At 38.9% G+C, this 13,826-nt stretch overlaps 1 protein-coding gene across 7 annotated transcripts in view; it reads left to right on the forward strand.

Moving 5' to 3' along the window:
• OCRL (OCRL inositol polyphosphate-5-phosphatase) overlaps window positions 1–13,826 on the forward strand; it is a 52,159-nt gene that overhangs the window by 24,286 nt on the left and 14,047 nt on the right. For all 7 annotated transcript variants that reach the window (XM_034649119.1, XM_034649121.1, XM_034649122.1 and 4 more), the window contains 6 exons: window positions 2,221–2,332; window positions 3,670–3,779; window positions 5,280–5,415; window positions 9,674–9,784; window positions 10,427–10,592; window positions 10,857–11,092. In XM_034649119.1, the coding sequence (XP_034505010.1) occupies window positions 2,221–2,332; window positions 3,670–3,779; window positions 5,280–5,415; window positions 9,674–9,784; window positions 10,427–10,592; window positions 10,857–11,092 (871 nt within the window). The remainder of the gene's footprint in view (window positions 1–2,220; window positions 2,333–3,669; window positions 3,780–5,279; window positions 5,416–9,673; window positions 9,785–10,426; window positions 10,593–10,856; window positions 11,093–13,826) is intronic.

Raw genomic sequence — 13,826 nt, forward strand, 5'->3', positions numbered from 1 at the left:
TACATGAGGTATCTAGAGTAATCAAATTCATAGAAACAGAAAGTAGAATGGTGGTTACCTGGGATTGGAGGAGGGGGGATGGCAAGTTGTTCTTTAATAGGTACAGAGTTTTAGTTGGGGAACATGAAAAGGTTCTGGAGATGGATGGTGGTGGTGATAAAACAACAATGTGAATGCTCTTAAATGCCATTGAATTGTATGCTTAAAAGTGGTTAAAATGGTAAATTTTATGTTATATATTTTTTACACAATAAAAACATCTTAAAACAAATTTGAATTATGTGTTTNAAAAACAAAAAAAACAAAAAAAAAGAATGGGTCAATAGGATAATAGGAGAGAAAGGTTCGTGGAGAATAGGACTTAATAAGGATAGAAGCAGAAATCAGTTAAGGGATGGAATGGGTGGTAGAAAATGATTAATTGTCAAAAATTAATAATGGTAATTGAAATTCTGAGAGAGTGGTTTGAGATGGGATTTAGTAGGAAAACAAAAGATAATTTAGGATATTAGAATCAGTAGAATAGGGTAATTGAGGAAAGAGTAGGGAAGGGTAGCGATATTGACCTGTTTCCGTATTGTCTCAACAATTAGGATAATGTACAATTCTGTTTCATGTTAGTAAAGTCAAGGCCTTGACATTAATAAAAAGCTGCCCTGAAATTCCTTAAATTTATTTCCTCAGAATTCCAGAAATTTCATTTTGCATTTAAGATTGGCAGAGAGATCCATTCAGGACTTGAGATAGCTCACAAGGAGAATCCCTTTTTTTTTTTTTTTTGACCCACAAAAAATGTAACTTTTAATAGGATGCATTAAGTGAAAAAAGTTACCGAATGATAAAACAATAAGCTAAAATAGATTCTAAACAAAAAAAAATGGTAGGGATTAATATGGAATGTAGAAAATGTTTAAAAGTTGTAACATTCTAGCATATGTCTAATAATTTGTCAGAGAGGTGGGGAGAGCCACACTGGAATGGGGAACTGGGAGCGTTTTCTTTTTTTTTTTCCTTAATTTTTATTTTGTTATATTAGTCACCATACAGTACATCCCCAGTTTTTGATGCAATGTTCCATGATTCATTATTTGCGTATAACACCCATTGCACCATGCAATAAGTGTCCTTCCTTAATACCCATCACCGGCCTATCCCAATCCCCCACTCCCTTCCCCTCTGAAGCCCTCACTTTGTTTCCCAGAGTCCACATCTCCCATGGTTCATTCCCCCTTCTGTTTACCCCCCCTTCATTCTTCCCTTTCTTCTCCTACCAATCTTCCTACTTCTTATGTTCCATAAATGAGTGAAACCATATGATAATTGTCTTTCTCTGCTTGACTTATTTCACTTAGCATAATCTCCTCCAGTCCTGTCCATGTTGCTGCAAATGTTGGGTAATTGTTCTTTCTGATGGATGAGTAATATTCCATTGTATATATGGACCACATCTTCTTAATCCAGTCATCTGTTGAAGGGCATCTTGGCTCCCTCCACAATTTAGCTATTGTAGTGAAGAGAAGGGCCATATGCACCCCAGTGTTCATAGCAGCATTGTCCACAATAGCTAAAAAAAGGGAATCCCTTTTAGTGTTATAATTTCAGGGTCTCCCCTATGGGGGCTCTCAGCACATCTAGGGGCCTGTTGCCGTGATTGGGAGCCTGAATATCCTGTAGCAAGCCAGCCTTCTTCCTACCTGGGACTTGGACTGTGGATTGAGGCAGAGATAGGCAGATTGGCTATAGTGGAGAGCCGTGGGCCTCCTTTTGCTAGGGTCCTGGCTGGGAGAGCTGTCGTTTAGACCACGCAGACCTTAGTGGAGAGCCTGCAGAATGTCAGGACTCAGAGGCAGAAAATGTTCAGATTCTCTTCCCCCGGAGACCTGGCAGGCAGCCAGACAAAATTTTGGCACTAGTCCAGCAAATAAACTACATGCTGCTTTTAGGCAGTTAACTCCTTGGTTTCTGAATCCCTCATATACACTGTATTTCCCTTTCTTTGTTCTTTATGTATGGAGTGCCTATCTTCCCACCTATTTGGTAATCCCTAATCCTTCTCAGGTGTACTCCCTCCAAAGGATAAGTTACAGCTTAAACCCTTTGTCTCAGGTAGTGATAAATGAATCCTTATCAATCATCTACCTAGTTTTCTTCTCTCCACTTTCTGATTGACTTTTTATGCTAATTATTGCTACTCCTGTTGATGTATTTCTTGATCTTCAGTGTTGTCATCTGGTTGGGAGATTTGAACTATAGACTTTGTATGCCTGATGCCAATGAAGTGAAGAGTCTTATTAACAAGAATGATCTTCAGAGACTCTTGAAATTTGACCAGGTAAGTAAATTTTCATGTTATAGGTACTTTCCTAGATGGCAGATAAAATTGTTAGGTTTATGAGATACATGTGCGGGAGGTGTGTCTTACTCTAGGAATAGATGGAAAGGTCTCATTGTCCTGGGAAAATGGTGTTACTAGCAATGCAGCAAATACACACAAGGTTTGTAGTGCTTTTATTAGCTGCTTGGATAGAACAGGGGAGATAAAAAGTAAATACAACTTTTGTTCATTGTGTTTATCAAGAAGAGATTTCCGATTTATATAAATAGTTGGAGAATAGGTGGGGTTAATTGAAGAGTACTTCCTGGAGGAAGTGGGCCTTCAACTATGTTGATGTGGTTTGGCAGATGGAACAGGGAAAGTTGTTCTATGATTACTTGGCGGGCTTAGCAGCAGTGTGGAGGTAAAAGAGGGAGGCCCTGTGAGGGGATTCGGGGAACAGAAGAGGAGTTTGGGATAAATAACAGACTGTGGTCTAATGGGAACTGATTGAGAAGTTGGGGATATCTGGCTTATAGATGTTAAAACCTGTGGGCAAAGCATTGATTTGGTAACATTTATATAAAACTTGATATTCAGGAACCTAGTTTTCTGTAAATTTGCTTTGGAACCTGGCACATGACTTGAATTTTTACTTCAGCTTATGGATACTGGTTGCTAAAAAATGCTTATAGAGGGAAGAAAATGCTTCAACTTGATTTTAATGTCTTTAAATCCTTATGTAAGCCTTTTTGACCTTCAGACATAGTAAAAATTTAGGAGTTTTGTAGTCGAGTGGTTTTTTATAGTGAGCCTTTTTTTGCTGTATCTTTCTTCATATTGAGGTTGGCTGGCGAATTTCTTTACATTTCTTCCTCTGTCATGTTTCCAAAAGGGGTAAAGTTTGAATAAATTCTGAGTCTTATGTAATTCTGGTAAAGTATTTGAGTGAGGATAACTTTCAGAATGATCCGTAACAATTCACTGAATTTGGCTTTTGGAGTTATCCATTCAACATTGGTATGTTTTTTTTTTTAATTAAAATTGTGGTAGATGGTTCCTGTCCAGCTTTGGAGAACTTAACGATTATTTGTATTTCATTTTTCCATTTTACCTGATGACTGTTAGCAATAAAAAGTTAGTGATGTGCTCGTAATGAGCATCCTATCTGTGGGTGAGTTTAGATGCTATGGGAATGGCAAGATTTTATTTCACAAGGTACAGAAATTTTATTTATGTATCTGACAGTTGCAAAGGCTGTGGAACTAGATAGATAGAAATGGCTGATCAACCTGATTATCACTTGTATTAAGATGGTGTTACCCTGCTTATGTGATGCTTCTTTCTATCTCTAGCTAAATATTCAGCGCACACAGAAAAAAGCTTTTGCTGACTTCACCGAAGGTGAAATCAAGTTTATCCCCACTTATAAGTATGACTCTAAAACAGACCGATGGGATTCCAGGTAAAGTAACAAGAACCTCCTCCTGGGGTGGGTTCAGGCCTGGTCTTATTTCTGTCCCCCTATGTTGCTGAAGGGCTGGGAATTTTTTCAGTCATGCCAGAAGCAGATATAAAAGCTTAATGGCTCAGTGCTATTACAGAAGAGTTTTAATTCATGTGTACTCAAAGGTGAGCTTATCTTAAGAAAGTATTACTTCTGTGTCAGAGCTGTTGAAGTTTTATGGGCTGCCTGCAGTGCCTTATTTCTGTCATCTAAACAGACTTGCTTAGATTTTTACCTTCCTGATTCCACCCCTATTTCCTTACTGATTGTCCTGTTCTGAATGTTTCTTTCCAAATTGTTTCTCAGCTCCTTAACTCAGAACACCAGAAAGTGAGCCATGAAAGGTTCTTCCAGCACAGTGGTTCTCAGTCCTGACTACACATTAGAATCTCTTGGGGGACTTTTAAAAATACTGATGCCTGCCCAACCTCTGCAACTGCCAGAGAAAGCTAAGAACCACTGTCTAGTGGGGGGGGGCTTTGATTTCCTAATTACCCCCAGCAAAGCGCCCCTGTCAGTATGTTCCTGGTAACTATTTGTCCTCTACCTACTATCTGTCTATTTCCTATGGTGTCCTAGCTGGCTGAGCCCAGAAGCTTCAAAGAGAAAGAAAATCTCTGGGTATATTCAGCTTCTTTAGACTCAGAGCACTACGGTGGGGTGGAGAGGAGTCTGTACCCCTGTGCCCTGAGGGAACTGGTCAGCAAGTGAAAAGTGACACTGACAGATGTACACTTCACCTTGTTTCTCCCGCTCACCTGACTTGAGAGTCAATTGAAGAGCTGCTGATAACTTATTTGTGTCACCTTCTGGATCAGGTGTACAAGGTGTTGCTTATTTTAATAGAATGATGAATGGGCTTTTTTCCTAACGTTGATAATCTATAGGCTGTTATATGTTTAGACTTGCATGCTTAGATGTTAGTTCATCTCTGTTTGAAGGAGCTAGACTTGTCATGAAGGTCTAGGTTTAAAGGGGAAATTTCTACTATTACTTTTCTCCAGAAATTAAGCTCAGTCTTGGAATATAGGATTGGATTCTTATATTTTTATTAGTTGTCTATCTGTTGTGAAATGTCATTGCAGTTCATCAAGCAAAGTGTGCTGGATATAATCCTGACCTTCTGAGGATATTTTAAGAAGGGGCTATTATATTTTCCCCTGGGACAACGTTGTTGAAGATGTAATGCTAATTTTGGGAGCGCTGTTTATTCATTCATTAGATAACTATTCATTGAGCACCCACTTTGCACAAGATAATGTGCTAGAGGTTGGGAATTCAGTGGCAAACAAGCAGACCCAGACCCTTTACAGAGCTTGAAAATAGTAGGGAATATTATAGTTGGGATCATTAGGGAAGGGCAAGCATATAAAAGACAGCCTAACCCAGGTCTGAAGCAGTGTGGTAGGTATTACATTCTTGTGTGGTATGTTCCCTTTATACTTTCTTTATTTGCAGTGGGAAATGTCGGGTTCCAGCCTGGTGTGACCGGATTCTTTGGAGAGGAACAAATGTTAATCAGCTTCATTACCGGAGTCACATGGAACTAAAAACCAGTGACCACAAGCCTGTTAGCGCCCTCTTCCATATTGGGGTAAACACTTGTTTGTTCATTTATTTGTTTGTGTGTTAAGTATTCTTAGAACATTGTTTAGACTCAGATCAGTAGTTCACTGAGCCGTAAATGTTACCATAACCAAATAATCATTTGCAACACTGAGAAATTAGTGCCCTCAGCCCTCCTAAATGCTGTCCATATGGTTCTTAATGTGCTAAGCCTTTTAGTGACACAGATGTTTCTCGTACTGCATAATGGCTGGGTGGTAACCTTAGCCTCCTAAAGTTGTTAAACATAAGGAAGAGTTAGAAGCTAGGTTTTAAAGATTGAGTAGCCTCTCATCAGATAAATAGTAAGGAGGGGAAGCCCTGAGAGAGAGGTTCCAGGTATAGGGGTGGGGACAGCAGGAGCAAAAGCATAGACTGGTCAGCATACAACCAAATCTGTATTTTACCTTAAAAGGCATGTTGTCAGCCATACTATTAGTGAAATCTTCCTGTGTCCAGGAGCGCAAGTTTTAAACTTTTTTTGAAGATTTATTTATTTATCTTAGAGAAAGAGGGAGCATGAGCAGGAGGGGCAGAGGGAGAGGGAGAGAGAATCCCAAGCAAATCCCATGCCAAGTGTGTGGAGCCCAGTATGGGGCTCAATCCCAGGACCCCAAGATCATTACCTGAGCAGAAACCAAGAGTCAGACACTTAACCGACTGTGTCACCCAGCTGCCCCCAGGAGCACAATTTTTAAATTTTTCTTTAACTCTGTTGCATCATGGGCTGGATTGATGGCCAGTTATTTAATTTTTTTGTCTCTTTTGTGGATAGTTTTTGTTTTCACATTGTATATTTTAGCTGCATGTTAATAGTGTACAGGTTATGTCTTGGGATCTTACTGGTTTATTACAGCTAGTACATTAAGATTATTTCTTGTAGATTTTCCAGACCTGCAGTCATGTAATCTGTCAGAATCTATAAAGTGCAGTGCTTGATAGAGTGGGCTTTATAGATAGACTGCTTAGATTTGCATCCCAGTTCAACCACTTTCTAACTATGTAACCATGGAAAATTTATGTAGCAATCCTGTGCCTCAGTTTCCTCCTCCATAAAATGGGGATAACAATGGTACTACTTACAAGTATTAATGAGGTAAGACATGTGAAGAACATAATAAATGTATGTGTTGATTCTTTTGGCTTCTCAGATTATCACCAACTTGCCTTGTCCTACTCCTGTCTTAAAGGGAAATGACTTTGAGGTATTTCCTTTATTTACAAAATTAGGTCTTGGTTTTAGAATGCAATCTACATTTTATCAAGGCAATTGTGGCTTGACTTTGTCCATTTTGAAATTTTAAAATAATAGTAAATAATAGTAAGTGTTTCTCAGATAGTAGCTAGTATGTGCCGGGGACTGTACTGGACAATTGACACACCTCTCATTTACTCCTCACAACAGTGCTTTGAGTTAAACATTTCTCACTTAACAGATGAGCAAATGGAGAACAGATGAGTTTAGATAGCTTCTTTACAAGCATTCAACTAGAAGGAGAGCTAAGATTCAAATCTTATCTATTTAACTCCCAAGCCTATAGATGTTCTTTCCACTAACCCCACAATGGCTCTATAGTTCCAAAGAACTTACTGACTATAAAAATCTTTAGATACTACTTGTAGCCCACCCAATTTCTCGTTTGTACTTGTGGGCTGCCCTGTTTTCTTCATTTGAATTCTCTTAATCCGTTTTTAAAAGGATGTCTTTCCCCAAACACTAACCTTTTTGGTTTAATCAGCTATGCTTGGCTTTTTTGTTTGTATTTCTTTTCAGAACTTCAGAATATTTGTAATATTTTACACATATTAATCCAGAGCTCCCAGCAGGATATTTAAAGGTCTGCCTTTCTAGTTTTTAAAACTACTTAAATTGCACAGGAATTCAAAAGTGCTTTTTCTTTAAAATAAAAAAAATGTAAGCAAAATTTGCAGATAAGGCTGGAATTCTTCAATCCTTGTTCTATCCCCACCTCCTACCTTTGCCCAAAATCCCCACTTCCCAGCCAGGCCAACTACCGTTTTGAATTTGTATCTTTCTAGACCAGCACAGTCCAGTAGGTGTTTCTGTGGTGATGGAAATGTTACAGATCTATACTGTCCAGTGCAATACTGCTGACTTCAGGTGACTCTTGATCACTTGAAGTGTGGCTAGTGTGACCGAGAGAGCTGAATTTTCTATTTTATCTAATTTGAAGTAATGTCTATTTAAGTGTCCATATGTGGCTTTTGGCTATTATCTTAAACAGCACAGTTCTAGACTATTGCATATGTTTTTCTATTGACCCATACACAATAGAGTATTGTTCTCTGTGTTGGTGCAAATATTATAAATGGTCTCATACTGTGTATTGGTCTGCAGCTTGCTTTTAAAAAAAAATTCAGTGGTGTGTCTTGGAGAGCAACCCATGTTATTCCACAAAGATCTAGCTCATTGATCATTTAGCTCATTCTCAATTCCTAATTTTGTTGGTAGTTTCCTTTTCTAAAGTGGATGTATCAGGTGGTGACATTCTAAGGTGTTTTTCCCCTTCATTATCCTTGATGTGCCATTAAGGGGTATATGATCATGATGAACTACTGAGGAAAGGCTTTGAGTTTATTGAGTAGTTACCCCATATTTTGGTCTCGTGGGCATGCTATGATTAGAAGCTTTTAAAAACACATTATATTTTTACCACCATTGTCATCAGTGACTGTTAACAAAGGGACCAAGTGCTCAATGGCCAGTTAACTTTAGAAGACTTGCTGTGGGCTGGCTGAGATTAAGCTGAGATAGGGTTTCCACCCTGGTACTTGGTAATGGGGTCTGTTGCATTGGTTCTCAGACTTTGGTGGACATAGAAATTGCCTAGAGAGCTTTTAAAAACCACAGTAGGCCAAGGCATCTGTATTTTTAAGCCCTACCTGAATTGATCCTGTTGTGTACCTGGTATTTTGGAAAGGGTCTTGCACTAGAGGTCCAGATATAACTTCTGGTATTAACTGTGGCAGTGAGCAACTTAGTTGATCTTTTTCTATCTTGATATTCTCAACAATCAGAAGAATAATCCTTGATTTGGTAGCTTTGCAGGTTGTTGTGAAAAGATGACACATGTAAAATAGTTTATGAAAAAACAAGTTGCAAAATTTTATTAAAATATTTTAAAAGTATAAAATTCCTCTTAACCTGACACTGTGGTGTGGACTCTGGTGCCACCAGCAATTGCTTGCTCCTTGGGTCTCTAAGCGCTATGGTTTAGATACATAAAACCCTTCCCAGTCTTTGAGCTATTTGGCTCAGCTTTGATGCTCTTATTTTCCACATTTGATTTACAACCTCTTCTACATGCATCAGTCCCTTTTTTTATATTGAATTTGTGAAGTTTCATATTCTAAAAAGAAACCAGGACCTCAGTAAGTTACAGTGCTATGTTAATTATGTTCATTTTTGGCATTGATTTGTATGAAGTTTTAATAGTGAAAAAAACCCACAGCTATATCAGGAAGCTGAATGTGCTGTGTCAGATGGGAGATGTTTTTGACCTGTTAGCCGAAATGATCTCTTTGTCCATTGTCATGCTTTTAACTCTAATCTAGGGCATTTTGTATTGGCTGTTTTCTAAAGTGGCCATAGGATCTATTTACTAACACACCTTTATTATTATATAATCTGTGCATTGATGTTATGATTCTTGGCATTGTGCATAGCAACTAATAGAACTAAATGCTTTAATCATTTTTTCTGCTGTTTCACCATGCTTTGTGATCATTGTTAGAAACGGTACTAGGTATGTTTTGACAACTTACTTTGTGCAATGCAGGAAATAATTTTTACCACAATTGTCACATTTCCCCCACCACCAAATAACTTAACAATAGAGCAAGAAAATATTTTTCCCAATTATTACTGCCAAGCTTCTTAGCACTGAGGTTTAACTTTTCCAGGAAGTTAACCTATTAACCTTACCTTTACCATGAAGTGGGTAACGCTGTAATGCTTACTTTAATTTATATTTGTTTTAGTGACATTTAAAAACTTGTTAGACTCTTAGAGATTCAAGCTGAGAGCACACACGACTAAACTAAGGATCTGTTTCCTTTGAGGTAAAAGTTGTGGATGGAGTGATACTTCAGAAAGTGTTTGAGGATGTTGTTTGCACCACAGTTTATATGATTGCTCTAAAAACCCATTTTAAATTGTTAGGTAGTCTCAAGGGAAGGTGAGCTAGGAGCACGTAAGACTGAAAAGAGGGTTTATTTTCTTGCAGGTGAAGGTTGTGGATGAACGGAGGTATCGGAAAGTGTTTGAAGATATTGTACGCATTATGGACAGGATGGAAAATGACTTCCTTCCTTCCTTAGAACTCAGCAGGAGGGAGGTGAGCAAAAATACATGGCTTCCCCAACTACTGCCTATCGTAGTTAGTACAGGGGAAACCACGATTGGTAGAGAAGGTGGCACAGCGAAGTGGTGAAAACCGTGTGTGCTGGAGTCAAACTGCCTCCATTCTGATTCTAGCACTGTCATTTAGAGGCGCATGTCTAACTCTCTCAGAGCCACGGTTTCCTTTTCTGGTTAAAGGGGTGGTTGTGAGGATTACACAAGTTAATACATGTGAAGCTCGTAAAACAGCTCCTGGCACGAAGTAAGCCCTCAGATGTTAGCCGCTCTTATTTAATATTTCAGAGTTGCTGGTTAATTCATATCTCAGGAACCAGGACTTACTTGGTCACTGGATGAATGTCCTGACCCAAGGTTGGGTTACCCTCTTAGGATCTCAGGAACAATCAGAGTAGCTTAGAGAAGTAGCAAGAGCTGCCTAATTCCTCCTCTGCTGGTGTGAATACAGTAAGAAATGAGAGAGCATGGTGTACAGCTGGCCCACTTGGTGAATATATACAGCAGTTGTGCATCTGGTTAATAATTACTTTATTCTTTATTCATATTCTCTATGGAATAATCCAACTGACATACTCCCCCTACTAGTGATGCATGTTTGTGCCTGTCTGTTATTCCCCAGTTTGTGTTTGAGAATGTGAAGTTTCGGCAACTACAAAAGGAGAAGTTCCAGATCAGCAACAATGGACAGGTTCCCTGCCATTTTTCTTTCATCCCTAAACTTAATGACAGCCAGTACTGCAAGCCATGGCTTCGGGCTGAACCTTTTGAGGGCTACTTGGAGCCAAGTGAGTTGTCCCTTTACCATTGTCTCTGCTTGCAATATACCATCTCCCCATGACTCCCATGCCTCTCTTTGTTTAACTTCTTGTTTTCTAACCACCTGTCTTACCTTCACTGTCATTATATTCGGGAGACCTCTTTTGTATGTCCAGTGTCTCTCCTCCATCACTTGGTGATTTTTTAGAGGACACTACTTCTGTTGGTTCTCATCTCACTTTTGCTCTTCCACCAGAAGTTTCTGTTACCATGTGTCATTTCTTACATTTCAGATGAGACAGTGGACATTTCCCTTGATGTATATGTCAGCAAAGACTCTGTGACCATCCTGAATTCAGGGGAAGATAAGATTGAAGACATTCTAGTCCTTCACCTGGATCGAGGCAAAGATTACTTCTTGACCATTAGTGGAAATTACCTCCCAAGTTGTTTTGGTACATCCTTAGAGGCTTTGTGCCGAATGAAAAGACCAATCCGAGAAGTTCCCGTCACCAAACTCATAGACTTGGTAAGAAACATCCTAAGACATGGAACCTCCTCTAGATGTAATTTTCACAATACTTAAGGATGTCCTCATTGTCTCTGTGCTTTCTCTTTTGTTGGGGTTGGGAGAATTGTCAGGTGATAAATAAAAGCTAGAATGTCACTTTATTATTTTTTTTAAAGATTTTATTTATTTATTCGACAGAGATAGAGACAGCCAGCGAGAGAGGGAACACAAGCAGGGGGAGTGGGAGAAGAAGAAGCAGGCTCATAGCAGAGGAGCCTGATGTGGGGCTCGATCCCATAACGCCAGGATCACACCCTGAGCCGAAGGCAGACGCTTAACCACTGTGCCACCCAGGCACCCCTAGAATGTCACCTTAGTACTACTTTCATTAGATTGAGCTTAAAAGGAAAGAGAAGAGAGTAATCTGTAACTGGCTCTTGTCAGGAATATAATATGTAATACTAAATTCGCCGAATTAGATTAAAGGCTTCCTTCCAAAAGTTCTAATGTTTATTTGTTATGCTCTTCATACTTTAATTTTTTTATTTTAATGTTTTTTTATTATATTATGTTAGTCACCATACTTTAAGTCACTCTTGTATAAATTAGCATGTATGCAAGGTACAGTAATTGGGGGGGCAGTATTATCCTCATTAAACACATGAGAAAGCTGAGGCATGGAGACAAGAACTTGACCAAAGTGGAATAAGTTAGCGACATGTCTGTCCCCCAGACTTTCTGATTCCCAGCCTAGTAACTCCTCACTGTATCATCATATCTCATCCCAAACTTGGCTGCATGTTGCAGCCCAGACCTGTAAATGAACCTCAGAGTACCTGTCTCAGAGTCCCCCAGGAGTCCTTGGATAAGTATACATTCTCCCCCCTCCCCCCGCCCGCCGCTACCCTCTCCACCTCTGGCAATGGAATCACAGTCACGGGGCGCAGGGCTTAGGAACCTGCATTATATCAGCATCCCGGATGATAATAATGTGCCCGGAAGTTTGCTGCTTATTTAATGGGACTCACTTAGCAAAGGCAAGGAGTAGGATTTCCCCTCCCTGACCCCAAGCTCTAATATCAGTGCCCTTATGGAAGAAATGCTTATTATCTTCAGGAACATAAACTGATTCAGTAACAAGCTCATCCTATTAAGAACTTTTCTTCTAAATGAAAATATTGCTGCACCCAAAGAGTACAGACCTCTTTGGGCTATAAAAGCATACTCTTGGTCTTTTACCAAAGAAAATGAGGTGATGTGACAGCCATACTTTATCATTGCTATTAGTATTCATGTTAATCCTTTCAGCCTCGCCAGAGCAGTGATTTTATCATCTAGTGAGGAGGGCTAGACCAGCGGGCAGGCTGCTGGCTTGTCTGAGTGTGATCTGTTCTGTTGCCATGGAATTGTTTTAGCTATGACTCAGATAGCAGATTAAAACACTTGAGTCCAGTCCCAGCATTCTTTCTTGGAATTATACTTGCTTCCCTAGAGCCCTCATGACCGGGTGTATTACCTCTGTTTGAGAGAGAACCATTTTCTTTAGAAATTCACATCCGTGTATTCTGTTATTTCTTATGATACTTGTTTTTCTTTTACCACTATATTCTGTCTTTCAAATTTAGTATTTCACCATTTAGGATATATTCCAAATGAAATTTCCCCTTTTTTTCACTGCCCCCTTCCATCCATCCTAAACACCATTCCCCAGCTTTCTTTTTCCCAACTTTTAATTATGAAAGCAGCAAATGTGCTGAAAAATTGAAAGAACAATACAATGAACCCCTACATGCCTTACAGATACAGATGTGGGTTTTTTTGTTTTGTTTTCTTTTTTGCTGTACCATTTGAAATGAAGTAGTAATATGTCACTTCACTGGTGAGCACATTAGCCTGCCTCTTTTAAAAAAGACAATTTCTTTATAAGCACAATACCATTATTATGCCTAAGAAAACTAGCCACTCCATATTTCAGTTTCTCCAGTTGTCCCAAGAATTTTTTGATAGCTTTTTGAAGCCAAAAACTCATCTGGATTCATGTAATACCTTTGGTGAGGTCTCTATAGTCTCTTTTATTTATTTTTAAAAAATTTTTATTTATTTGAAAAAAATAAATAAAATCTTTAAAAAAAGATTTTATTTATTTGAGAGAGCGAAAGTGAGCATGAGCGGGATGGGGGACAGAGGGAGAAGCATACTCCCTGCTGAGCAGGGAACCCAATGCAGGGCTCCATCCCAGGACCCCCAGATCATGACCTGAGCTGAAGGCAGATGCTTAACTGACTGAGCCACCCAGGTGCCCCTCTGCAGTTTCTTTTAGAGTAGAACAGTTCTCCCCTTTTGTTTCTTTAATGACATTGACTTTTTAAGAGTCCGGGACAGTTGCCCAATCAAGGATCCACCATTTCCTAAATTTGTCTCTTCCCTCTTGGTAACTGTTTAAATTTAATCCTTTCATACTCCTTCCTTTCACTTTATTTCCTTTAAACTGGAAACTGGTTTTATTTTTGGCCAGAGTTGGCAGAGGCATTATGATATCCTTTATTGTAATCGTCCTATATTAATTAGAGTGACTGGAAGGAGGCTCAACCAGCGTGAAAATGTTTTATTTTGTTTAAAATATTATCAGGTAATTCAGTGTTTGACCATGAATAGAAAGTGGCCAAAATCTTTTATTTTTTTATTTTTTTATTTTTTATTTTTTTATTTTATTATATTATGTTAATCACCATACAGTACATCCCCAGATTCC

Source organism: Ailuropoda melanoleuca, chromosome X (genome assembly GCF_002007445.2).
Source record: "Ailuropoda melanoleuca isolate Jingjing chromosome X, ASM200744v2, whole genome shotgun sequence".
NCBI lineage: Eukaryota > Metazoa > Chordata > Mammalia > Carnivora > Ursidae > Ailuropoda > Ailuropoda melanoleuca.